This window comes from Symphalangus syndactylus, chromosome 1, assembly GCF_028878055.3.
Source record: "Symphalangus syndactylus isolate Jambi chromosome 1, NHGRI_mSymSyn1-v2.1_pri, whole genome shotgun sequence".
Taxonomy (NCBI): Eukaryota; Metazoa; Chordata; class Mammalia; order Primates; family Hylobatidae; genus Symphalangus; species Symphalangus syndactylus.
The window spans coordinates 150,377,926-150,404,232 of record NC_072423.2 but is presented as its reverse complement, the minus strand read 5'-3'; the positions used below and the strand labels follow the sequence as shown (position 1 = coordinate 150,404,232).

The 26,307-nt window shown below is 43.2% G+C and overlaps 1 protein-coding gene across 3 annotated transcripts in view; it reads right to left on the bottom strand.

Annotated features, from left to right (window-relative positions):
- Positions 1–4,538: 4,538 nt before the first annotated feature.
- PINX1 (PIN2 (TERF1) interacting telomerase inhibitor 1) overlaps positions 4,539–26,307 on the bottom strand; it is a 74,925-nt gene continuing 53,156 nt past the window's right edge. For all 3 annotated transcript variants that reach the window (XM_055288477.2, XM_055288468.2, XM_063613577.1), the window contains exon 7: positions 4,539–5,302. In XM_055288477.2, coding sequence (XP_055144452.2) covers positions 4,781–5,302 — 522 coding nt within the window. In that variant the 3' untranslated portion in view covers positions 4,539–4,780. The remainder of the gene's footprint in view (positions 5,303–26,307) is intronic.

Sequence of the window (26,307 nt, the reverse complement as noted above, 5' to 3'; positions counted from 1 at the left end):
AACTGCTTTCAGCACCCACGCACCTTCTTCTAAGGAAACAACACAGAACATACAAACAGAAAATTTCAGCTATAACTGATTACAAAATTCTCCCGCCTAGCTAAAGACTTCACTGCTGCTTTCCTTAAAAGTTCATTGCTAATGCCTGCCCAACAGGCAGCTGAGGTGGGAGGAAGTGCGCCTCACGCAGCCTGCACCAGCCCCCTACCCACCGGTCCACAGCAGGCGAGGCCCGGCCCCACCCACCCTTCTTTACCTGCCATCTTTCTCTGGCTTATTCCTCCCTTTTACTGGTTCCATGAAGGCTTTAAGTCATTGCAGTATACTCAGTATTTCCTAAATAGATCGGACACTTTTATGCAAGGAGTTTAGTCATCGACTTTACTAGGACACGGTACTAATTTGCTCATTAATAATCAAGCACTATAAAATCACACACCGAGCACCCGACCTGACCTCCTGCCCTGCCCGCCGGCACAACAGGCTCCGAAATGCAGCAGCTGCAGAACCAGCAAGATAAACAGGGCGGTGACGAGGAGGTTCTTACTCCAATCTACGTACAGCTGCTGCCTGCTGATCCAAGGGCTGAGATCACTCAGACAGACCGTGCCGAAAGCCTTCTCTGATGCTGTCTCTCAGTAAACAGGTCTCAGCGTGTGTCTGCCAGTCAGTGAACAGGCGGAGGAGGAGGGAGGCAAAGGGATGGCCTCCGCTAGGAAAGAGATGCTCACTGGGATTTCATCTCTCAAAAGCATCAATATTTTCTACAAGTTGAAAACATTCTTTTTCAGACTTGCAGACAGCGTTTAAGAAGCCAACTCACCCAATTTCCCACCCACTTCTTGACTAAGTTGGAAAAGAAAATCCATTGAGAATGTCTCATGTGCAGCATACCTGAAAGTATTTGCTATAGCTCATCCGAATCATACTAACTCAAATTAATTGTGAAACTCTCTGCAGTTTGCCTGCTGCTTTCGAATCCATTCCCAGTTAAGAGTAACAATGACAGGTGAAGAGCATCTGCAATCGGGAGCTTTGCAGGTGGAACTGGCTGTGGCAAGGATGGAGGAAAAAGGGCGTGGGTTTGTGACTACAGTAGATAGTGGGCTGGGGCATCCCGGGGCCTCTGGGAACAGCATCAGTCTAGTTATAAAAAGGCTGAAAGCTGGGCGCAGTGGCTCACGCCTGTAATCCCGGCACTTTGGGAGGCCGAGGCGGGCAGGTCATCTGAGGTCAGGACTTTGAGACCAGCTTGGTCAATGTGGCGAAACCCTGTCTCTATTAAAAATACAAAAATTAGCTGGGTGTGGTGGTGCATGCCTGTAGTCCCAGATACTTGGGAGCCTGAGGCAGAAGAATCACTTGAACCTGGGAGGTGGAGGTTGCAGTGAGCCAAGATCACACCACTTCACTCCAGCCTGGGTGACAGGGTGAGACTCCATCTCAAAAAATAATAATAATAATAATAAATTAATTAAAAGGCTGCGAGGCCCTTCTGTAAAAGGGGTGATGATAATGGTTACCTCCTGGGTTGTTTGAGGACTAAATGAGTTGGCTTATTTGAAGTACTTGGAATAAGGCCAGGCATCCAAGACCTCATACAATAATAACAATAATGCATTAAAATTAACAGAAAAGGAGAGAAGGTTGCTGCAGGACAACGCAGAAGAGTCTCTTCAGTGGACAAATATTTTCTTGGGAGCCTACTTTTCCTCTTTAAACTGAAAGAACCAAGGAAAGCACTGAATAATACTAAAATCAATGTATTTTTACCTGGTGAAATAATTCAAGGCAAAAACAGGGTTCATATGCTACTCACTTTTAAAGTATCAAGCATAAAATGCAGAGTATTTGTTTTGTTGTTCTGATTTCCACTTAGATCCAGAAAACCAAGTGGACTGAAAAACAGACAGAAAAATGAAAGCTGAGGGTATCTAGAGAAAAGAGAGTCTCCACCTCCTTTGGAACAAATCTGCTCTTTGCTAAGCATGTGACTCATTCTCAGGCTGCCCACTTAATTATTAAAATAATTCAGAAGGGGCCAGGAGCAGTGGCTCACACCTGTAATCCTAGGACTTTGGGAGTCTGAGGTGGGCAGATCACTTTGAGCTTAGGAGTTTGAGACCAGCCTGGGCAACATGGCAAAACCCTGTCTCTACTAAGAATACAAAAATTAGCCAGGCGTGGTGGCCCGTGCCTGTAATCCCAGCTACTCAGGAGGCTGAGGCAGGAGAATCGCTTAAACCTGGGAGGCTGAGGTTGCAGTGAGCTGAGATCACATCACTGCACTCCCTCCTGGGTTATAGAATGAGATTCCCTCTCCTAAAAACAAAAACAAAAACAAAAGAAACCAAACAAACAAAATATTCAGGAGGCCTTTCCCCAGCCTATGAAAACAGTCATCACCAGATTCTACATTCTCTCAGTAAAAGCTGCATGTGGGCCAGGTGTAGTGGCTCACAACTGTAATCCCAGCACTTAGGGAAGCCAAGGCGGGAGGATCACTTGAGGCCAGGAGTTCAAGACCAGCCTGGGCAACATATCAAGACCGTGTCTCTAGAAAAAATAAAAACATTAGCCAGGTGTGGTGGCACATGCCTGCAGTCCCAGCTGCTGGGGGGAGGCTCAGGCGGGACGATTGCTTGAGCCCAGGAGTTCGAAGCTGCAGTGAGCTTTGATCAGGCCTGTGCATTCCAGCCTGGGCAACAGAAAGAGACCCTATCTCTGAAAAAAGAAAGAAAAAAACAACAGTTGCAAGTGAACCATCTTACAGTCCAGCTGCGTTGGAATTCCTAACTCCAGGAACTACCAGCTCCCTTCCGCACCTCCCTCCTCTGGTCTTCCCACCCAGCCCCTGCACTCATGTCTGACCTAAATGCATTCCACCTGCCTCCTAACACCTGCACACAATTTGGTATACTCTCCTGGCTCTAATTTTTACTGGTAAAGGAAGTTAAAACAAAAGGCCAAAAAAAAAAAAAATCAGCATCTATTTATTTTTGAAAGTTAGCTCCCCTTAGGTTCCATGCATTCCACTTCTTTCCGGATCCCTGGTTTCACAGGCAAGATGAGACAGGCAGAGAGAATTTGGGCATGTGCCCTCTGTGGAGAAAGTGACTTCAGAAACCTCTGAGGCTTTATTAGCCTGGGATTCTAAACTCGGGGGGACATGAAAAATTCGGAGACGAGTCATCAGGCTCTATATTCATAAGACTCTTCTCTGTGTGTGTGTGTGTGTCTTTTCAAACAAATAGCACTGCACAGTATCCTTAGAGACTACAGCCAAATGTCCTTCATGTATTTTCTCTACATTTCAAGAATCTCGGGACCATGCTTCTTCCTATCTAATGTGTGACCTTGAGAGTTAAAATCAAGAGGAAAAGGTCACCGAATTGGGGGCAAGTTTGAGTTCCCGTCACCAGCCACAATCTCTATATCAAACGGAGGACAACACACCGCCTGAGCGGCAGGGCCACGCAGCCTCAAAGCCTCCATGGTAGGCTGGGGACATGGGGACCTGGGGAAAGGGGGTGCAGGGAAATTTGGAACTAGGAGGGGAACATGAGAAAGAGGGAACAAATGCGTAGGCGGATGAAGAGGAATAGCAGGAGGAGATGAAGGCGGCGCAGAGGGCAGAACGGCAGACACAGGGCTGGGAAGGTGGCAGGGCTGGACTCCAGAACCTCAGCTGAGCGTTTTCTTCTCCTGTGTCCCAGGGATGGTGTGAAGTGTCTGCAAGCATCCTAGTGAACCCACAGGGAAAGTTCGGTTGCCACACAGGGAAACGGGCCAAGGCGCGGCAGGCGAGGGCAGTACAAGCATGGTGCTGCAACACTACTCTGGGAGCAGGGCTGAAAGGTGTCTTTTGCTCTAAGGACTTTCATAAGGCAGTCCCAATCCAAAGACTGACTTTAGTTTCACGGCCTTAGCCTCTCAGTTTCTTAAGCCTTCTGAGGACCTCCTGATCATGACGAATAAGTCACTATCTATAGCCATGTGACGGAGAAATCAGTATTAGGTGATTTTTTTCTGAAGGACCCCCAATGGGAAACATATGAGAGTACCCACACTCGGCACAGGAACGGCAAGAGTCCTCCTGTGAGAGCTGAGAGATGACACTGGCCCTGAGTCTGTCCACTGCTGAAGCTTGGCAGAGGCGGGGGAAACGCTCAGAACAGTCGGCTGCCACTGCTTAGTGGAAGGGAGGGCGTTAACACGTTTCCCCATCAAAACCAAAACATAACAAAAAACCTCTCTGATTTGGGAATGTAATCATATAATTTCTACTTGGCAAAAATGTTGGTTGGCTATAGAACAAAAAGAACAATCTGAATCCAAGCTATTGCCTCTTAATCCTTTAATTAGGCTGAGTCTTTCAGAAGAAAGCACCATTCATTGTTACTGAGGGGAACTGAGAGCAAATGGAGATAGTGACACACACACACACACACAGACGCACGCATGCACACACACGTGTGTACACTTACATGAATGCATGTATTTGTAATGATTATAATTAAACTCTCTTGCCGAAGGGCTCAGAGTTTACAAAAAAATTTATTTGTGTTTGAGAGCCACGATTTAGAACATTAAAAAGGTCCTCCTGGGAATGTAACTTGGGGGAAATGTGGCGACAGGGCAGGACTCGGCAGCCCATGGGCATGTCACAAGATGCGTCCAGGCGCTCTGGGGTGAACTCTGCTCTGACTTCAGGCCAGAGGTGTCTGCCCCCGCAGCGCCCTGACAGCTTAGTGGTCAGAAGGCCCCAGCTGGGAAGGATTCATTTGGAATCTTTCTTCTTCTTCTTCTTCTTTTTCACTAGCGTTTCTTCTAGCGTAGCGTCCTCTGCTATCTCTACTGGTTTTTGCAGGTTTTTCTTCCCTCTCCTCTTTTTGGGCTTCAGGGTGAAGTCCCGCCCCTCAGGCGGCTGCACACCGTCCCCTGCATCCTCAGCAGAGGCCTCGGAACTCTGGTCCCAGCAGGGGCCTCTGAGCTGCTCTTCTGCTGGCGCACTCTTCTTCTTGGCCACTCGCTCCTGGGCCTCGGCCCTCTCAGGCTTTCCCTCCGTGTGCCTCTTGGCCTTAGGCTGGGGGTAACTTTCCACATCTTTATCTGTGGCCTCTTTGTTTCTTTTCTTCCCCCTTTTACGTTCCACCTGCGTCTCGGAAATGTCAGACCCTGGAACTGGAACCTGGGGCTTGTTCTTCAGGGCTTCCATCCGCTTGGCAAAGTACTCCTGGATGGTGAAGGCGCTGGTTGTCGTGGTTTCGTTCTCATCTGGAGTGGAGGGACTGGCATCACCCTATGGTGGGCAGAAGAGTTAAAAGGCAGGTAAGCATCAACTGTTCACCCCTCACCGCACCCAGGAGGCACTCACACCCGGCGCCCACACCCAGCACCCACACCCGGCACTCACAACCGGTGCTCACACCCGGCACCCACACCCGGCACTTAGGAGACAAGGCTGAGTGCCAAGCTCCCTTTGGCCTCTCTCCCTTCTGGTCGGCCTGAACTGCAGGCCCGGAGCAAGGCGGCCACACACTCCAGCTGAGTACTAGGTGGGGTGGCAGATGACAGGCAGCAGCTAATGTCAGAAGGGAGCAGGCAAGCCGCCTCGATGGAATTCTGAGTAAACATCTCCCTAGAAACAAGTGTTGTGGTGACTAAGATCCCAGAATCTCCCATCAGAAACAGGGACACTGGTGTTCCAGAGCTTGGTGATTTTGTTAGACACTGATTTCACCTTCATTACGGGTTACATGGGCCTCTGTGTTGATGTGAAACTTAGACTCCACCTGGATAGGTTAACCTTCCACGAGGACAGGAGCTACATTCTACCCTGGAACCTGGCTTTCCGGGGGGCACCCTTTCTCCCCCAAAGGTGGAGTGTGGCCGCTCTGGCAGCTGCTCCTGAAGGGAGGACAGAGTGGAGACTCTGTGTGTCTCAGCCTCCTCCCTGAACGAACGGGCCAGCTTGGGGGCTTCTTTCCCTCAGCTGGGGGTGGGGAGTAGGGAAATGCCCCCTCCTTCCCTAACAAAAACTAGATACCCAGGACTGTGTTTGGGCTGCTTTTAAATGTAAGTTACTCACACATAACAGCTGGGATTTGGATTTTAATTTTAAATGAGTATATCGCATTGTCAGGTAGTATCTGCTATAAGAAAAAATGTGAAAAATGTATACATCTGAAAGTACATTTTGCTGTAAAGCTTGAGAAGCGAGAGAAAATTCCTAAGGGGAGAGGCTGGGATAAAGAATGAAATGCTGGAATCGCCATTTGGGTTGCGGCTGGCAGTAAGGTGAGGAGGCGTGCCTGTGAGGCAGGAAGCGCCTTCGGGTTGAAGACTATAAGCAGTATGCTCGGAGTCAAATCAATGTCTGCAGCAACTCTGCCCACAGAAACTCTGGAAGTAAGTCATTAAGCAATCGTGCTAAACTTAGGTTTTCATAGTCACCCAGCTTCTTCCTTCATACTCATTTATCTCACAAGAAGAGGCTGGGTGTTCCACGCTTTCATGTTGGGAGGGTGGGAAAGGGCTCCTGAATAAAGCAATCTCCAAATCAGGATTCTACTAATGATCCTAAACTTGGATGGCAAGGTTCTGCTTGTGCAGGTAACTGGATTACAAACCACCTGTAAACAGACCCTGTATTGTCTCCACACAGTGGTCCTCAAAAAGCAGCTCAGTGGAATCCAACATAATGTCCCATTTGCAGTTCCAGCAGAAACGATATTATTATATATCAATGGACAATTGGGCCTTCAGTGGCAAGTGCCTCAGACAGCTTTCACCAAAGGGTACATTAAAAAAAAAAAAATCATGTGGTCAATTCTGGAATTTCAAAATAGGCAGAACATGAAGAATAAATCAACTGAGTTTTGGGAAGAGGTTTTAATTTTATCTATTACTATTCAATTTGTGCTGGAATTCCATGGGGTGATTTTGAGAAAAATAAAAAAATATCTGCCCCAGGAGATTTGTCTTTTTGTTCTTCAAATGTTGAAAAAGAGCTGAAATGCTGCACAGCAGAATGAAGGATCTTCTCAAGGCTCTCCTGGCACAAGCCAATCCCAGGCTCATGAACGAGAAAGATCCTGCCTCCCACAGACGGGCACCCTCACAGCCACACAGAGACAGGCTCAGTGACCAGGCACCCTCACAGCCACACAGGGACAGGCTCGGTGACCAGGCACCATCACAGCCACATGGGGACAGGCTCAGTGACCAGTCACCCTCATAGCAACACAGAGTCGGTGACGATGGCTGGCTCGTCAGTCTCACTGACAGTTTCGTAGCACTCCAGGAGCCTGCAGTCTGTAGGCCACTCTTTGGAATGTATTTGTGAGGCTGGAACTCACATCTGAGTCGAATCCTATGACTCCTTACCTTGCTCATCTATTTATTACCTTGTCAATTCCTGATTTTAATCACAAGAACTAATTGCTGGTATTAATCACATTTTTTATTATCAGGAAATACAAGACCATTTTTGAGTCACTTGTTGAATTCAGTGGGTCTTCCTAACTCCAGAAAGTAAGTATGCTCATAATCAACTCCTGGGATGTAAGTTTAATAGGCAAGGGCCACTGCGCAGGCTTCGCAGGGCATGGAGACAGGCTAGAGAGGGGCCAGCACCTGAGTCCTACTTCTTCCCAACAAAGTGCTGGCCACACAATGACTGGCTAGAGAGAGCTGCTTAACGGAGGGGTAGCCACCCTCCCACATCACAGAAATGTGCCTATTTTACAAGACCACGGACTCAAAGGAAAAATATGTTGAAAGTCTGACTCCTGCAGGAGCAATGGCCAGGACTCATCTTTTATACACCAAAGTCAGAAACTCAGTTTCACTGCATTTCTGCTTCTGCATTCTTGACCATGGCATCACATAAAAATATACACATCTTTTCAAGAAAACTAACGCTTTTATATCTAGTCTCTATCAAAGTAAACAAGTATTGAGAAAAACAAGTTACTTCTAAGCATTTTGAAATGACAATAACTTGCATTTTCCCACATTTCCATTAAACACAATACAACCTCAAAAAATAATATCTGTAATATTTAAATGCGACATTCACTGCTTCGTAAGTGTTGAGAATGTCAGTTTGCTAACTGTGTTCCAAAAACTAACGAAACAAATTTAAGAGTAACTTGAAAACTTCTGGTTCCATATAAAATACTACCAAGAAATATGGTTAATCATCTTGCCAAATGTGATTTAAGCTCAGGGATTCAGGAAATGTCTCTCTTTGTTTTTTAAATTACAGTGCTTGCTGTTCAGCTAAAGGAGGTTTTTGCCACTAATGGCAAAAACCGTGATTACTTTTGCACCAACCTAACAAAATAAGCAGGACTGCCCTTGTCTGTTCACAGCAAGCCTCACGGTCCTCTCCCTTCCTTCAGTGCTAATGAGTGCATTGCATGTGTCATAAACACTTGATGACTGAATTTCCCAAATGGTAAGTAGGCCTTAATTTCTACCCAATCAATAAGTACTTGTGGCTTTGAACTGACATGACTCCGGAGCACCTGTTCCCCAGTTCACAGAGCCCTGAGAGTTTAAAGCCAGGCCCATGGGATCACTCTGCTCAATCACATGAGGAAGCTTCACCCAAAGGTAATCCGGCCTGGGTATCCTGAGGAAGGCATCTATCACCACCGTGCCAGGCACGTGACATCAAGCGGCATCTCAGCCAACTCTTACGGCAACCTGAGGAGAGGCGTCCTCTCCACATGACACAGGCAGAGAGTGAGACCCCTAGCACTTAATCCGCAGAAGGTCTCACAGCCGGAACACGGCAGGAAAGAGACAGCCCTAAGGCTGCCGGGTGCAAAGCCCTTGCTCCCTGTACCACAGGACCCCGACTCCTAGCTCCCATCTCATGGACTGCCTTGTCACCTTTCCTCTCTCTTCAGAAGCCACCCCAAAACTAAAGTATTTATCAATTAATCACAATCCAGAGACTAAGGTCTACACTCACCTAAGTTGACTGATGTAGAAAAAATATCCACAGAAATAGTACTTTCAAAAGAGAAAAAAACTACATCATCTCGGTTTGCAATTCATATAAATAAAAAACACCCTGAAGCCAGGCTTAAGAGTTTTATAATTTATCAAACTACCATGTACATTCACTTGAAAAAGTGTGACTGTTTTAAAGCAGAGAGTAAAATCCAAGTCCAAACCTTCCACCCAGGCAAGAAGCCCTCTCAAGGCAGATGCTGGACAGCTTCCACCTAGACACTGCCAATATGGAAAGGTGGCTGCTCTGGTTCTCTGACTCAGTTTCCTCATCAGCAACAGGTCAATTCAGGTGGTTCATGGGCGTACACTGTGTGTCACGATTAGAGCTGGAGAATCTTAACGCCATCTCTGGCAATTCCGAATCACCACTGAGGAAAAAACAAAGAATGGGCACAAGGGCAAGCTGCCCCTGCAGAGAGTCCCTACAGGTATCAATTACAATACACCACAGTCCTCTCCGGTCCCTGAAAGATGCCTGAAGCTACATGTATCAACTCTTCTCAGGTGTCTACAGAAATAGAGTCTGTCTGCTTCTTTTAGGATCCTCCATCTGGAGACTCTGCAGCTCCATGAGTATCTGTGCAAGCTCCTCTGGGCTTACGGAGGACTTTGCTCTTGTGTCATTCAAACATGTACACTGAGATGGATTATTTGTAAAATGCCCAAACAGAGAGGATTCTCCATTATTCTCAAGAGAATCTTTTGGGGCAAGGAAATGAAGTAGTTTGCACAGAGACCTTACTGAAGTGCCTGGAGCAGATGCACCTTACTATAGAATCCCCCTACTTATGATCAACACGCCAGTCCAAGGCAAGTCTTTCAGCTGGCCAGCCTTGCTCATACATCACTACTGATCTTAAGTGACAGGATGGTGGAAGCTTTCTGATTTCCACATTAAGACACGGGAGGTCATGCTGCAACAGTAATCCTTCAATGAACTTTGTTAACAAAGTAGACACCCAGAGCTCAAGGGTAATGTATTTAGCAACTGGGGTTGTGAGCCCTGATGGCTATTGCCTGTGATGAACAAATGCTCACTGCCACCACAGCCTGTCTGTCATCAGCCTGTGCTGGGTTAGTCTGTGAAAAGTTAAGAAAGCTTGGCAAGTGAGTGGTTTGACAAAACATTCTGTATCTTTTCCAAACTTTTCAGTGGGGCAGTTCTGACAAACACAAATTATGTCTTAATGTATCCCTTCAGGTATGAAGTGACTCTGTGTGACTCCTCAAAACAAAGGGATTGTGGAGACCCCACTGTCAGCTGAGTGAGTACTTTAAACTCCTCCAACAGAAGGCACAGGATGAACTGACCCAGTCACTCCCTATGCTGGCCTACGATGTTCTTCCACATCCCCTGTACACAGTCCCGTGCATCACTTTCTTGAAGATCAAGTGTAAGACTGCTTCCTTCCACGAGTCCAATTCCCTGTGAACATCCTTTCTTGTTTGTTCCCCATAATAGCAACTTGTTGCTTCTATTTTCTGTATTTGTTTAATTTGCTTTGCTACCATTTTCCCAAGGAAACAAGTTTCTTGAGGACAGCGGCCATTTATATTTCATTTGTATTCATACGATCCACAACCTCCCTAATGAGGAACAAGGCACAGTAAGTGCTCAACAAAGGCACAAAGACACCAAACCCAGCTGGACCAAGGCTGTGAAGAGCTCTCACTACCATCCACTGGTCCCAAATGCTTTGTGTTTGTCAGCACGAACTTGTCTGCACATCAGGCAGGTCTAATGTCCAGAAGGGGCGTGGGAGGGTAAGAAGAGAATCAGCATTTTGAGTGCAGATTCTTCCCATCCACATGAAACCACCCCCTTCTCATCAGATAGCACCTTCCCTTGCCTCATGATGCAAACTGCTTCTCTAACTACTGCAGGGTACATCTGAGTGTCATCTGCTGTCAGCCAGTTCCTTCCTGGCCCTTAGCAATAAATAGAAACTCAGTCCAGTGATCCATCCATTTTTCCTTCTGCTCTATCATTCCACATGTTACCATAGTTGCCTTGGAGGGGATAAGTCAATTGGAAAAAAGCAAGGTACTGTGTGATATGGAAACCGCCATGTTCTTTTTGTGGGATTAGTTGAACACAAGCAATGCCAGTAGAGACTGAACTGTTCTTGCTAAAGAAGAGAACTGTTCTTGGTAAAGAGAAGAGAGTTCTCGGGCATATCAGATACAAAGGTAAGCAGCTCATTTGGAGAACAGCAGTGTGATGGAAGTTCCACCAGCAGCCTCTGGTAGCAAGCTGTGAAGGCACAGCCTACATTATGTCTCAGCTGAAAACACAACCTGGGCAAGCTGGTTCTAGGGAGTCATTGAAATGGGTTTGCCACTGAAGGCTGAGCTAGGCAGTGACTCACAGTCGTTCATCGGAAAGCCTGCCCCGAGCCACTATGGCGTGCGGCCCTGCTCTTCTCTCTATGGAACCTCTGTGGCTTCATGCTTTTCCTTCGTGGTTTCCACATAACTGAAAACATCCAGTGTTTTATTGACCAACAGCTATTTTTACACTCACAAAAAGCTTTTCAAGTGTGAAATATTGTACATTTTTCAAGACATTCATCGCTCATATCTGGAATTAGGCTAAACACACCAAGTCTCGGCAATGAGCAGCCTCAGGGAATTTGCCTGGGAGACGCAATCAATTTTAGCATTAGCAAGTATCACAAGAGTAAAAAACAAATATAAAACCCCACTGACTGAAGAGAGTTGTGATTTGAAGTGGTATTAAAAAGCAAAGATATAATAACAGAATGAGAATTATGCAGCAACTCAATTGGAAAACACAGAAATTGTGTGTGCGTGCACATGTGAAACAGGTGTAAGAATCTGTGGCATGTATTAGAAGCCCACTCCGCAGGGGTTCCAGAGGGTTCTCTCTAGAACAGAGACTGGTGAACTATGGCCGTGGGCCTAGTTTTTAATGATTTTTTAAAATCATTTCTAAATGGTTAGGAGGAAACAAAAAACTATTTTATGACATGTAAAAATTACATGAAATTCAAATACCAGTGTCCTTAAAGTTTTGAATTTCCTCAGTAAAAATCTTGTGAAAATTTTTCTTTCTCATTATACAAGTACATACAATAGGTGCTAAGTAAATATTTACTGAATAAATGTATTATAAAATCAGCTCTGCGACTGTGAACACAATACTGCTGCCTTTTGGAAGTGGCAGGTGCTTTTCAAGTGCACACACATGATATATCTTTATATACACGCATGTACATATATACACGTATGGAACTGGAGGACACTGGGCTTTGACAAAGTCCTCAAGCTCTGTCTCCCGCCAGCGACAGAATGCCTACCTTTCTGAACTGTGTCAGCAAGCGGCAGAGAGGCTGCTAACTGTTGCCTGCTTTTGCGTTGCAAGATAGCAGACAAAGAAAAACTTTGTTTAATAAGTGATGTGACGTCAAAGAGAACTCTCAGCAACCCAGTAAGTATGCAGAGATACCTTTCTAATAATTAGGCATCAGGACTCCGCTTGGAATTTACAAACAGACACACTGGACACTGGAGAAGATAATGCGAACTAGAAGGGACAGAATAGCTTGGCTGGACTTTAGAAGAGAAATACACAGAATGCCAAATTCCTCATATGAAGGCCAATGCTTACAGAGCTGTTAATTTTATGTCTTTTTATTTTTATCTTTTCCCATATGACTAACCAGCTATTCCGATTGCCACTTATTAGGAAAAGCCGACATAAACATGTTTTAAAAGGATGGTTCTCTATGACAACAGCTTCTCAAGTAACCAACATCAGGATCACTGACAAGAGTCATCAAGCCTCTGTGGAAAAAGAGGAAAGAGAAAGAGGAGCAGGATTCCTGCCTCCCTGAAAGGTCCTCAGGCTCGGAGAGTTGCACTGACAACCTTTCCTGACATACTGGCCATGGAAGATAAACGAGGCTCCTCCAGAGCTGGAGATGATCAATTTGACGTAGGCCCCAACTTCTGTGAATGATGTCTAAAAATAATCCAAATTGACTGCATTTTATAATTCCAGGTCAAATGGTTCTCTCCCCTGCTCTCCAGAGGCAGGACAAACAGCTTTGATAAACAGCTGAGACCCAGCACTGGCCTCTCGCAGAACAGAGCAGAAGCTTCCAGAGGGTTCTGTCTCTTCCATCTTTATTCCACACGAAGAGGTGAAAATTGCTGAAGAACCATGACAACTCAAATGCAGACTCCTTACTATAGAAAGCACAGCAGTTCTTGAGGATTCTATTAAATCTAAAATCTTCTAATTTCTAAAAAGAATAAGGTCTTTTTTTTTTTTTGAGACGGAGTTTCACTCTTGTTGCCCAGGCTGGAATGCAATGGCACAATCTCAGCTCACCACAACCTCCGCTTCCCGGGTTCAAGTGATTCTCCTGCCTCAGCCTCCCAAGTAGCTGGGATTACAGGCATGTGCTACCACGCCCAGTTAATTTTGTATTTTTAGTAGAGACAGGGTTTCTCCATGTTAGTCAGGCTGGTCTCGAACTCCCGACCTCAGGTGATCCACCCACCTCGGCCACCTAAAGTGCTGGGATTATGGGCGTGAGCCACTGTGCCCGGCCAAATAAGGTCTTCTTAGAGAATAAAATATTTATTTTGAAACTAGGAATAGGGTATGCATAGTCATACGGAATAATTAAGCAGTAATGATTGTTTATAAAAAGATGGTAAATTAGGTGAATATAGTTGACTAACAAAAAAAGTCTCCTCTTTCAATTCTTGTAAACTACATAAGGCTAATATTTTCACATACTCTTTCTTTCACCAGAAATCAATGTAGCAAATAAAAATATTGGAGAAATATTTTTAGGAGTAAATTTGGCAAAGTAAAGTCATTCTATGTTTAAAAGATACCGAAATTAGTAAGAATAAATAAAATTCCAAAATTAGTCATGTTAAAGAAGTAAATGACATAAAATAATACACCAGATAGTGTTCTTATCACAATAAAAAAAGACAATATACCGGCACAACTTATTTTTAGCATAGACAAAAACTAAACAACAAACCAACTACAAAGCCAATTCTACTCAAGAAAAACCCTAACCAGTTACACTGACACTGTAATTCCAAGGAGCTCATAAAAAATAAAAATTGTTACTGCTATTAAATATACAATCCTATAACCTCTTCTCTTAGTTTTATATAAGCTATAATTTTTTATTTTATAAACAAAAAATATATTGAAAGCTTAAGTGAGAAAGTACAAGAAAGACTGTCTCCCTGCATGCTCAGAATCCAAAAAGGTTCTTGCAGCAAGAGCTGCCTCGTTTGCAACAAAGCATTGCTTGCAGTCCTGAACCCACCCAACCACCAGAAATTGAATGCCCTCCAGCATGCTGCTTCTCAAACTATCAGGGGTAAAGGATTAGTTCTGTCTGTCTTGTGGGTTTTTTTTTTGTTTTGTTTTGTTTTTGCCTTTAAAAATTTTGAATCCATTACAGGATTACAGGACAAGATTTTTCTAAAGTTAAAAAAGTTACCAGAAAAATGAAGTTTTAAAAAGACATCTAAAACCCAAGTCCTAAATTATTGTCAAACTATTAGAAAAGCTTCTAAATGCTTACTCTTAATTTCTGTCTCTATCTTGTCTATGGACCATACTTTGAGTGGCACTGCTATAAAATATCAGCTAGCAAAGGACAGAAAACAGGTACTCAATTTAAGATAGTAGAAGTGGCAATGGCCTGGCTGTCAGAAGATTGGAAGCACAACTGACAAAACGTGTGATCTAGGACAAGTCACGGGCCTTTCCAGGCCTCAAATGCAATCATTTGCAAGACAGAGAAATAGGGCTCCTCAGTAACTTTTTTCAGCATAGTTTTTTGACATGCCTCTCTTCAAACACAATCTTAAACAGAAGGCCAATCTGGACAACATCTCAGGAAGCTTTGGCTGCAGCGCGGTGGGGGCAACCCAAAGCTCATGTCCCAACCCTCCCCTTGAATCCCCTTGTAAAAGCCCCTGGGGATGCTAGAACTCTATGGAATCCAGTTTGAAAATCAACAGCTACATTTTTAAGGTCCATTACAATTCTAGCATTCATTATAGCCTAGATAAGTCCATAGCACTCAGCAGAAGAAGGCGAAAGCTTTCGAGAATAAAATTGGTCTTGAGCTGGGGGCGCTGGCTCACACCTGTAATCCCAGCACTTTGGGAGGCTGAGGCAGGTGGATCACCTAAGGTCAGGAGTTCGAGACCAGCCTGGCCAACGTGGCAAAACTCCATCTCTACTAAAAATACAAAAATCAGCCAGGCGTGGTGGTGCGGCCTGTAATCCCAGCTACTTGGGAGGCTGAGACAGGAGAATCTCTTGAACCTGAGAAGCGGAGGTTGCAGTGAGCCGAAGTCGTGCCACTGCACTCCAGCCTGGGTAACAGAGTGAGACTCCTCTCAAAAAATAAATACATAAAAATAAAATAAATTGGTCTTTAACATTATATAATATATATAATTCTTAACACTGTCATTAACCTTTGGAATGTCAACAATTGGCTGTCAGAATTGTATAGCCAACCAATTTCTTCCAAAAATAGTAACACAGAATTAAGACTGAACTCCCGCCTCAAGTTGCTAACTGGGTCTTCTTGAGGCTCACAACAGCTGATGATGACCTCAGGCTGCCCACTCTTCCGGCTCTGCCTTGTGAGGTCAGGAAGGGACCACGAGGAAGGGGAAGCAAGGGACGGGATGGTGCTGCCCAGACCTGTCACCAGAGTCGCCACCCTGTTCCCTTCAGACTACGGCTGGAGACGCAGAGCTTTGCCTTCTCCACCAACCCTTCCCCCACACTGCAACCCAAAGAAAGGTCCCCCTTCTTCCTGTTTTCATGACGTCACAGAAGGAAAATCTGGGGAGGAATGTTATTTCTGCTTTCCTGGCAAGAGAGAAGGACAGAAGGAAAAATGAGCCAGTGTTTCCCTCCTCTTCTCCTGCACTAGACCATATGTATGTCAGTTTCTTACTATCACAAAAGCTCTTAAAACCACTTGCTTCATCTGTCAACAAACAAAAGGCCAAATCTAATCCTTTCAGGCCAAACCTATGTCCTGGTGAAGCTCTAACCAAACAAAACAGCCCAGCGACTTCCAACCCTTGGGTGTGTTGGCAGGCCCTGCCCTCACCCTCACTGCTTTCTCATTTCTTCTTTATGAGTGTCTTACTATGAAGTTATGTTTGCTGATCTACAAGACGACATAAATTTTTACTGGTACTAATACAACTTTCAAAAAGTCATGACCCACTTTCTCCTTTCTGGCTCCTCTAGAAAGTAGAGGCAGGCCCAAGCCCCGTTTGAAGTCCTTGCTGCCGGGAGATGGCCAGTTTATGTCTCTTGTCCTAGGACAGGAAAAGGATGCACTCTCGGCACCATGTGCTAGAGTGAGATAAGACCAGAGATTCTGTCCTCAGCACCTTATCAGCTTTTCCTGCCACTTTCCAGAGCAGACAGCACCATGGCTGGCAATGAACGAAGCTAGCTGAAGGGGGGCTGGGTGTGTGAGTGGCTTGGGGACTGCAGGGGGTGAGGTAGGCAGGGTGTAGAATGGGAAAAGGGAAGAGAAGAGGTTCTTCCATGTATCTTAAAATGGTTTGGTCCCCCCAAAATTGCTTTTTTTTTTTTTTTAAACAGATGGATTTTGCATCTCTGTTGGAACTGCAGCAACTAGGAGAGATGTTTTTATAAGGACTTCCGTTCTGGTTAGAATGAACCACCACTTTCATTGCTTCGCGCCCTGCGCGTCACTGCCTTGTGCGACTGGCTCCTGGGCACGTAGCACAGGATGGATCTGCTATCAGATGCTCCGTGGAATGACTGCGGGCCCAGGCTGCAGAGTGGGTGCCTTCTACAGGCACGCGAGCCTCTATGTGCACACCCAGCGATCTCCTGGGGCCAGGACACGCTTCCTCACACGGGACAATCCACCTCACAGTGCAAAGGAACAAGGGAGGCTACGGGACACTCTTCCAAATACAGACGAATGGCATCAATGAGCTGCTTTGTTCTGCAACAAATAACATCTGTGAATCGAAGGATTACACTCTTTAGAAACCCTGGTCTTTGGGGGCTGGGTTAGGGAGGGGGTGAATATAACTCTTGGAAAAAAACCTAGACTAAGCAGGGAAATTTTAACTTAGTTATGGACTCAGTTATTGATAATGGACTCAGTTTTTGATAATAAACTCATGAAAGTTCAGGCTGAGTATCCCTTATTTGAAATGCTTGGGACCAGAAGAGTTTTGGATTTTTGATTTAGGGATATTCAACCTGCAATATCAATATAAATATGCTAAATTGATATTCCAGGTTGAACATCCCTCTCTTGTTTTTGCAAATTGTTGTTGATGAAACCAAACCATTTGTCCTGTAAAGTTCTCTCATAATCAGATTTTTGCTGAATGTATCCCTGTGGTATAGGTTAACACATTTCTCTGTCTCATGTATCTCCTGTGGGGTTCAAGTGAGAGGCAGCCTTACTTTCTAATGGAGCACTTTTCCAACGCCAGCATGTTGTTTTATGAAAAACTGGGCTGGATTCATCGTCTATGTAAGTTTGGGAAACAAGCCTTTGCTACTCCTTTGATTCATAATGCATATCACCATCTGAGACACGTGGCCGCTGTTAAACTTCAGAATGGCCCACATTTATTTGATCCTAGAACCCTTTTTGGTAAACACCCACTGGCATCCCATGAAATTAGTGCTCTGCTGAACTTACTTTGAAAGGGCTATTTAAACAGATAGTTCCATTATCTGGATAAAATGAGTAGTTCTCTTGTTAAATCTTATGGTTAAATCTTTGTTTTGTCCCAGATTGTCCAAGAGGGTGGGCTTTTACCAATGTAAGTTTTTGCAAAAATGACAAAATCATAGCAGGGAAGTGAAAAGAGGGCCTGGCAAGCATCCCACTATGGACACTAGCTTGCAGAGCGCCTCTGGAAGGAGAGGTTAGGTCTTTCCTAGTTATCACACGATTGAAATGGGAATGTCTGTTCCTAGGTTGAGAAAAATTACGCTTCCATTTTGGAATGGAGGGTAGCGGAGAAATAACATATCCTAAATGATGCCAAGTATGGATGTATTTTCTCTGTTTACTTTTAAGACTGCCTGCAATCAAGCCGCATTTTTTAAAGGATTATGTGTAAGCAGCAAGCCCTGCAGAGTCTGACAGTGAGATGACCACTGTGAAGAAGAAAGATCCTGGGCGTCAGGTTCCACTTAAAGGCTGTGCAAAGTTCAAACCACAGAACCAAGAATAAATGTATAAAATAATCAAGTGAATAAAACATGGAACTCAGAAGTCAATGGACATATAACAAAATCAAATTCAAAAAAGCAATTTCTAAAAGTGAAATGAAACAAACTTGATTCTGCAAATAGCTGGTGAAGAGCCACACAAAAAGAAATTCCAAATGACTTAAAACATAATAATTTAACTGTATAGACTGAATAGGAAATACATAAAGACAAAAAGAACTGCCATACACCCAAAACAAACCCTCTGAATCTCTCTCTCTTTTTTTAAAATGATCAAGTTATTGGCATTATTCTGTGACTATTGTGTGTATAATGGGAAACAAGCAAATGAATACTGTGGTATTTTAATGCTTTTATTTCTGGAACCTGTTGATTCCAGGAATCTTACTGTGGGTAAGTAAAGATAAAAGATGAGTGGGGTTAAGTCCTTGTGGTCCTAAATCTAATCTGGCAATATGACTATAAACTCAGGATATATTTTATCAAAAAGAAATTATAGTTTTATACATGTAACAAGGCCTACAAATGCAGACCAATCTAGGAATAAATGAACAACCCCAATGCCTAGCCTGTGTCGCTAAATATCACTTACCACAAAGAAAGGAATCAGGGAGAAAGGGACGACTCCAAGTGTGGGACAGAAAATGTACACAGTGGACCTGGAAACTCTTACACTAGATTGGAAGGAAGCTATTAAATACCACTTAGGGTCATGTCAACAGTACTCAGGTCACTATCTGTGTATAGAAATACCACAGATTTTTGTATGTTGATCATGTATCCTGCAACTTTACTGCATTCATTTAGTTCTCACAGTTTTCTGGTAGTCTTTGGAGTTTTCTACATACAGGATCAGGTCATCTGCAAACAAGAGATAGTTTTAATTTTTCCTTTCCAATTTAGAGATCTTTTATTTCTTTTTCTCATCTGACTGTTCTTGTTAGTACTTCCAGTACTATGTTGAACAGAAATGGCAAGAATGGACATCCATGTCTTGCACCAGATCTTAGAGGGAAAGCTTTCACCTTTCCCCCCATCAGTTATGACACTAACTATGCGTTTTTCATAAATGGCCTTTATTTTGTTGAGAAATTTTCTTTCTGTACCTTAACTGTTGAGAGTTTTTACCAATAAAGGACGCTGAATGCTTTTTCTGTGTTGACTGAGATGATCATGTGGTTTTGTCTTTCCATCTGTTAATATGATGCATTACACTGACTGACTTACACAGTTAAACCAGCCTTGCACACCAAGGATAAATCCCAAACAAATGAAAACCCAACTGAAAAAGAAATCAAGAAAACAATCCCATTTACGGTAGCATCAAAAAAAAATCAAAATACTTAGGGATAAATTTAACATAGGAGGTAAAAGACCTGTACAATGAAAACTATAAAACACTGATGAACGAAAAAGGACACAGATAAATGGGAAGATATTCCATGCTTATGAATTAAAAGAATATTATTAAAATGTCCATATTACCCAAAGCAATATACAGATTCAGTGTAATCTGCCAAAATCCCAATGGCATTCTTAATAGAAATAGAAAAAACAATCCTAAGATCCACATGGAACCACAAAAGACCTCGAATAACTGAAGTAATTCTGAGAGAGAAAAACAAAGCTGGAGACACCACACTTCCTGATCTAAAATTATACTACAAGCTATAGTAATTAAAACAGTGTGGTACTGGCACAAAAAAACAGACACACAGACCAATGGAACAGGATAGAGAACTGAAATAAATCTAAACATTTACAGTCAACTAATTTTTGACAAGAGCATGAAGAAGACACAATGGGGAAAGGATAGTCTCTTCAATAAATGGTGCTGGAAAAACTGGGTTTCTCATGTAAAAGAATGAAATTGGACCTTATCTTACAACATATACAAAAATCAACTCAAAATGGATTAAAGACCTAAACATAAGACCTAAAACCATAAAACTCCCAGAAGAAAACACAAGAGAAAAGTTCCTTGACACTGCTTTTGGCAACAATGTTGTGGATATCACACCAAAAGCTCAGGCTACAAAAGCAAAAATATGTAAATGGGACTACATCAAACTAAAAAGCTTCTGCACAGCAGAGGAAACAATCAACACAATGAAAAGGCAACCGATGAATTAGGGAAAAATACTTGTAGACCATGTATCTGATATAAAGTTAATATCTAAAACTTAAAAAGAACTCATGCAACTCAATAGCAAGAAAATACATAACCTGATTAAAAAATGGGCAAAGGAGCTGGACAGGCATTTCTCAAAAGATGACATGCACATGACCAAAAGATGCTCAATATCACTAACCATCAAGGAAATGTAAATCTGAACCACCATGAGATATCATCCCACATCCATTAGGAGAGTTATTATCAAAAAGATAAGAGATAATAAGTGTTGGCAAGAGTGTGGAGAAACAGGAACCCTGTACACTGCTGGTGGGAATGCAGACTGGCATACCCTCATAGAAAACAGTGTGGAGGTTCCCAAAGGAATTAAAAATACAACTACTGTATGGCCCAGCAACCGCTCTTCTGGAAATATACCCAAAGCAAATCAAATCACCTTGTGAAGATGGCTGCACTCCCATGTTCACTGCAGCAGTTTGCATAATAGCCAAGACATGGAAACATCCTAAGTGTCTGTCCACGGGTGAATGGAAAAAGAAACTGTGGTGTGTATGTATGTATACAGTGGAATATTACTCAGCCTTTAAAAAGGAGAAGATCCTGCCATTTGCCATGACATGGATGAACCTAGAGGACACTATCCTAAGTGAAATAAACCAGAGAGGAAAGAAAAATATTCCATGATCTCACTGATTAGATGGAACAGAAACAGACAGTAAGATAAAACATGGTTACTGGAGCAGGGTGGGGGATGGAAATGGGGAGATGTAGGTCAAAGGATGCAAAGTAGTAGGTGTGTAGGTCCCCACTCTGTACCTTAGATCTCTGCACTTCAGATCTAAGGTATGGTGCGGGGACTGTGGCTAATAAGAGTGCACTCTGTCAGGAGTTTCACTAAATGAGATTACACCTGCTCTTGCCATGAAGGGAAAACGGGTAACTATGTCACTACATGTATGTAACTCATAACATGTACAGCTTTAAATATACTCGATTAAAAAAAAAATTGTTTTTTTTAAAGTACTCAGAGGCCAGGCGCATTGGCTCACGCCTGTAATCTTAGCACTTTGGGAGGCTAAGGCAGGCGGATTATCTGAGGTCGGGAGTTCAAGACCAACCTGGCCAATATGGTGAAACCCCGTCTCTACTAAAAATACAAAAATTAGCTGGGCGCGGTGGCTCACGCCTGTAATCCCAGCCACTCAGGAGGCTGAGGTAGGAGAATCACCTGAATCCAAGAGGTGGAGGTTGCAGTGAGCCGAGATGGTGCCACTGCCCTTCAGCCTGGACTACAGAGCGAGATCTGTCCAGAAAAAAAAAAAGTACTCAGGAGCCAGGCTCCCATTGGGTAGAAATGGAAAATTTGATCACCAATCAAGATAGTAGCTGCAATGCACTGAAACAGCAAACATTTCAATTCACGAGCAATAAAAAAAGGAAAACCCTCCAGTCATCTTTGCAGAATGCTAGAGCACCTCCTCATTTGGAAATTGCTAAATAAAGGATATAAATATTTATTCTGTCTTTCCTATATGCACTGTGCCTCAGAGTAATCTACTAATAAGGGGAAATACACATTCCAAAAATGAAAGAACAGGAAGAAATATGGAGGGAGACTCCATAGATTGAAAGAAAATTAAAAGATACATAAACCAATTGTTACATGTGACCCTTATTTGAAACTTAATTCAACGAAAATGTAAAGAAAACTCAAATTTATGACATTTATGAAAATTGAACTTTGAACACTTATTAATAGTATGCAATTACTATAAATTTTTATAGAGTATAATGGCATTGGAGTTATACATTTTAAAAAAGAACGTCTTAACCTTTAGAGATAAATACTCAAGTACTAAAATACCTGTGGATGAAATATTGATTTCTGGGATGGATTTGTTTCAAAGTAACACAGAAAGGAGAAGTGTCTGGAGCACTTACAGACTAGCCATCAGTATGTTTGTTGTTCCCCAAAAGGACCTGTGCTTTCAAGAACCCGTGTCTTTGCAGATATGGTCTTTTTTCTCTCTGGAAAGCCTCTGAACCTGCCAGTTGCTGCTCCTTCAACACACATACAAAGGTTATCTTCCTCGAACTCTGCAAGCTGAATCCAGCTCTGCATCACATATGCCCCCAGTTCTCTGGCACAGCACTCAAGGCCTTTGCTCCAGCTGACTGTGAATGTCCCAGACTTCCTGACGAGGTTGTGAACAGGGATTATACCGTACCCATTTAATCATCTGTCATGCAATAATGCTACTGGGTAGCAAGAAAAACATCTGACTTAAGTAGGAAAAGGCATTGGAGGGGAGAAGGAACGAGATAGGAAGAAAATGATTAAAGTACTATTACTTAGAACTATGAAATAATGAGCTATTACCCTGAAGGGAGTCATTCTAAGATTATAGCCTTGTGTAAAGACACTGAGTCAATTCAAGCCTGATCCTAACATTTTAAGACACAGATGACTAGAAAGTAGGCTCTGTTTATGGATTACTTGTAACTTCAACTCAAAGACAGCTGATTTTATTCACTAATGTTAAGAAGGTGCCTCCACAGTATGAGCCTAACAGTGGTTACAGCCTTGTAAGAATCCCTATAAGGAGTCTAAAATAAACTCTAACCAATGATGATAATGTGTCATGCATCGCAATTAATCCAATTTAGAGTATCTGAGGTCCATTAAAAAAACAAAATAATGGCCGGGCGCGGTGGCTCACGCTTGTAATCCCAGCACTTTGGGAGGCCGAGGCAGGCGGATCACGAGGTCAGGAGATCGAGACCACAGTGAAACCCCGTCTCTACTAAAAATACAAAAAAATTAGCCGGGCGTGGTGGCGGGCGCCTGTAGTCCCAGCTACTCGGAGTGGCTGAGGCAGGAGAATGGCATGAACCCGGGAGGCGGAGCTTGCAGTGAGCCGAGATCGGGCCACTGCACTCCAGCCTGGGTGAGAGAGCAAGACTCTGTCTCAAAAAAAAAAAAAAAAAAAAAAAAAAAAAAAAAAATGTGAAAGTCATGCTTCTGCCTGCATAATAACACACAGATCTCAATAGCAGGGAGGACACAGGGGATGAGAGTGAGGGGGCTGATCTAAAATGAAATGACTGATTTAACTAAATGAATAATGTCACTGTGTTACTTTATAAAGCACATCATACATTTTAGAAGAGTTATAAGTGGCTTTCCTTAGGCTCACAAAGTAAGCAGGCACACAAATCCAATCTAAAACTTTAGCAATTTGGGATCAGAATTGGATAAATTATTTTAAAGCTGATACTCTACTTACAAGTTTCAGTGTTACCTAGAAATAAATAAAACGAACGGCACTGATTCCCCAAGCCTACTCAACAATTTCCTATAAAAGCTATGTTCCGTTTAGAAAGGGTGCTGACATGAAATGTTCAGATTTACTTAGGTAAAGTAGCTTTCCTAGGTTAGCTTTTCTGCTTGCAGAAAAATAAACCTCACAAAACCTAGTTTACTGAAAGGCGTAAAGTAAGTTTAAGCACTTGTTAAAAAGCTATTTGGAGTTCAGGCCCACAAAATGCTTCAAAACCAGTCAGGTAAAATTTAAAACCTCCATGTGGTTTTAAGAGTCAGAAAGTGAATTACAGGAGCCTGGACTAAAATTAGGGGACAGAGGTGACTGGAGGGGGGATGTTATTACTGCTACTACTTTGCTTAAAGCAAGCCTTTTTGATGCAGAAAAGATAAACTTGTCAAAGAACAACAGATGACAAATCAAAGACTAACGCATTTCAGCCTTGTGCTCTTTGGCAGAGACTGCCCGCTGTTCGAAGAAATACAAACTCTGAGTGAACTTCCTAGAGGCTCAGGCGGCTTCAGATAAGAATTAACAGAACCTTGAGAAACAGAAAAACCTACCAGCACTCTGATCCGTAATAAACATAAAGAGGGTATCATTTAAATCTTACCAAGGAAAAAAACTTCTTTTTAGAAAATTCCCATAAAGTTTTAAGCTAGTTCAAGATTGTGTTTTAAACAGAAATTTCTGGTTGTTACAAAGTAGTTCCAATGGAACGATGTAAGATTACAATTTAATGACAGATAAGCATCAAGAGATAGTCTAAACTACACTTAGAGCTATTAAGGAAATCCTACTAACTTCAGGCTAAGTTTAAGCTGCTTCTTGCCTTATTCTATGGAAGGACTGGCCTAGCAAGTTAACACATCAGAATCTTACTTTAATAATTTACTTTAGAACCAGTCTACTAAAAGACAAGATTCTTAGACTCCATCCAATCATGCTTCGGTGATAAATTATCCAAATGACTCAATTACAAACAGTTTGAATTACAAAGAACTCCTAAGGCACAGGAAAATGTTTATTTAAATTACTATAAAAAAACACTTTCAGGTAGCTTCAAGCAGTAGGATAACACTCACTTATACAAACATTTGCTGTACTAATTACAATTAGTTCTTATTATAGCAATCCCACTGGGACAGTTTGAACAATAAGCTGGGGTTGAAGCTGTTTTTTCCTCTAGAACAAAAGTTCTTAAACCCCAAACTCAAGTAAGAAAGATCTTAAATACAAATGCTTTTCACAACACTGAACTAACTCGTGTTGAAAGACTGATTTTTAAGTACCCAGTGTGTGGAGGTCTGTTGCTTGTGTATGTATACCTACATATACGTGTGTACAGCACCCCACTCCATGTAAGGAACAAACACTACATACTCTTAATGGAACACAAATAATGTACTGAGTATAGTTCTTTTCTCTTTAGCTAGACAAGTGTTTAGGTTTGTTACCAGGAAAATCAAATTAAAGATGGAAGGATAAGCTACCTGAAAAGATTCTGGACTGGGTATATCACTACCAGATTAAGAGAGTTTATGTGGCGACCGCAGAGCTAGGCCACAGTGAGTAAAAGGGAGGCAGTCACTTTCCTCACTGAGGACATCCAGCTTGTATGTGGATCACTGGTGCCTTTGGTTTACAATCCTTCATTTTTCACATTTTCATCGATTCAAAATGCCTTGTTATCTTAAAAAATTATTCTTAATCATTTGTTCACTTCCTTGCCAATATATTTAAAGAGACGTTACATTTCAGGAGAATTTCTTGGGACTGATAAACCCAATAATTGAACATCAGGGTTAGGTCTATAAGCGGCATCAACACCTTCCGGAAGCCAATACGAAAGTGAAGAGGCCTTCTTACGCTCTTGCACGGTTGGCTCTCTCTACAACACCAAGTAGCGTGCCTGTCTTGGTCAACAGGGGGATGGTGCCAGTAAAAGCGGGGAGTTGCACGGTTCAAACGTAACATTTCCTAAGCAAGGGGAGCCAAGACAGTGTGATTAGAACTATAACCCTGAGAAAGAAAGAAAAAGTCCCAAGTCTCAGCGTGGCTGCAGCATAGGCAGGACCCCTCCAGCCTACTTTAGGAAAATTAAGCATGAGCTATGCCCCGGAAGGGCTCACTCCACAGGGTTGGACCCTGTGACTTTCAATGCGGGGGCACAAAGGCTCTGCCCCCTCCAAAGATCTGAGGCAGCTGGGAAGAGCTCCCTGTGGAGTCAGCTGAAAACTTCAGTGTATACTGCAGGCCAAATCCTCTCCCTGTGTAGTCTTGCTTCCTCCCTCTTGCTCCCCCAGAAATCAGTCCTGAAAGCACTCCTAGGAACTTTCTGCAGGCCAACTCCCAGGAACGAACCTGCAAATGCACTTGCACCCAGCGCCTCTCCCCATATAGCCCTCAGCTGGTAGCAGACTGCACCCCACTGTGGACCCCTAATGGGGAGCATGTCTATTCGACTGTCTTTGGACATTTTTAAGACTCCCAAGTAGCCCCCCTGATCTCAGTGAATTATCTCATCAGGGAACAATTACTGTGCG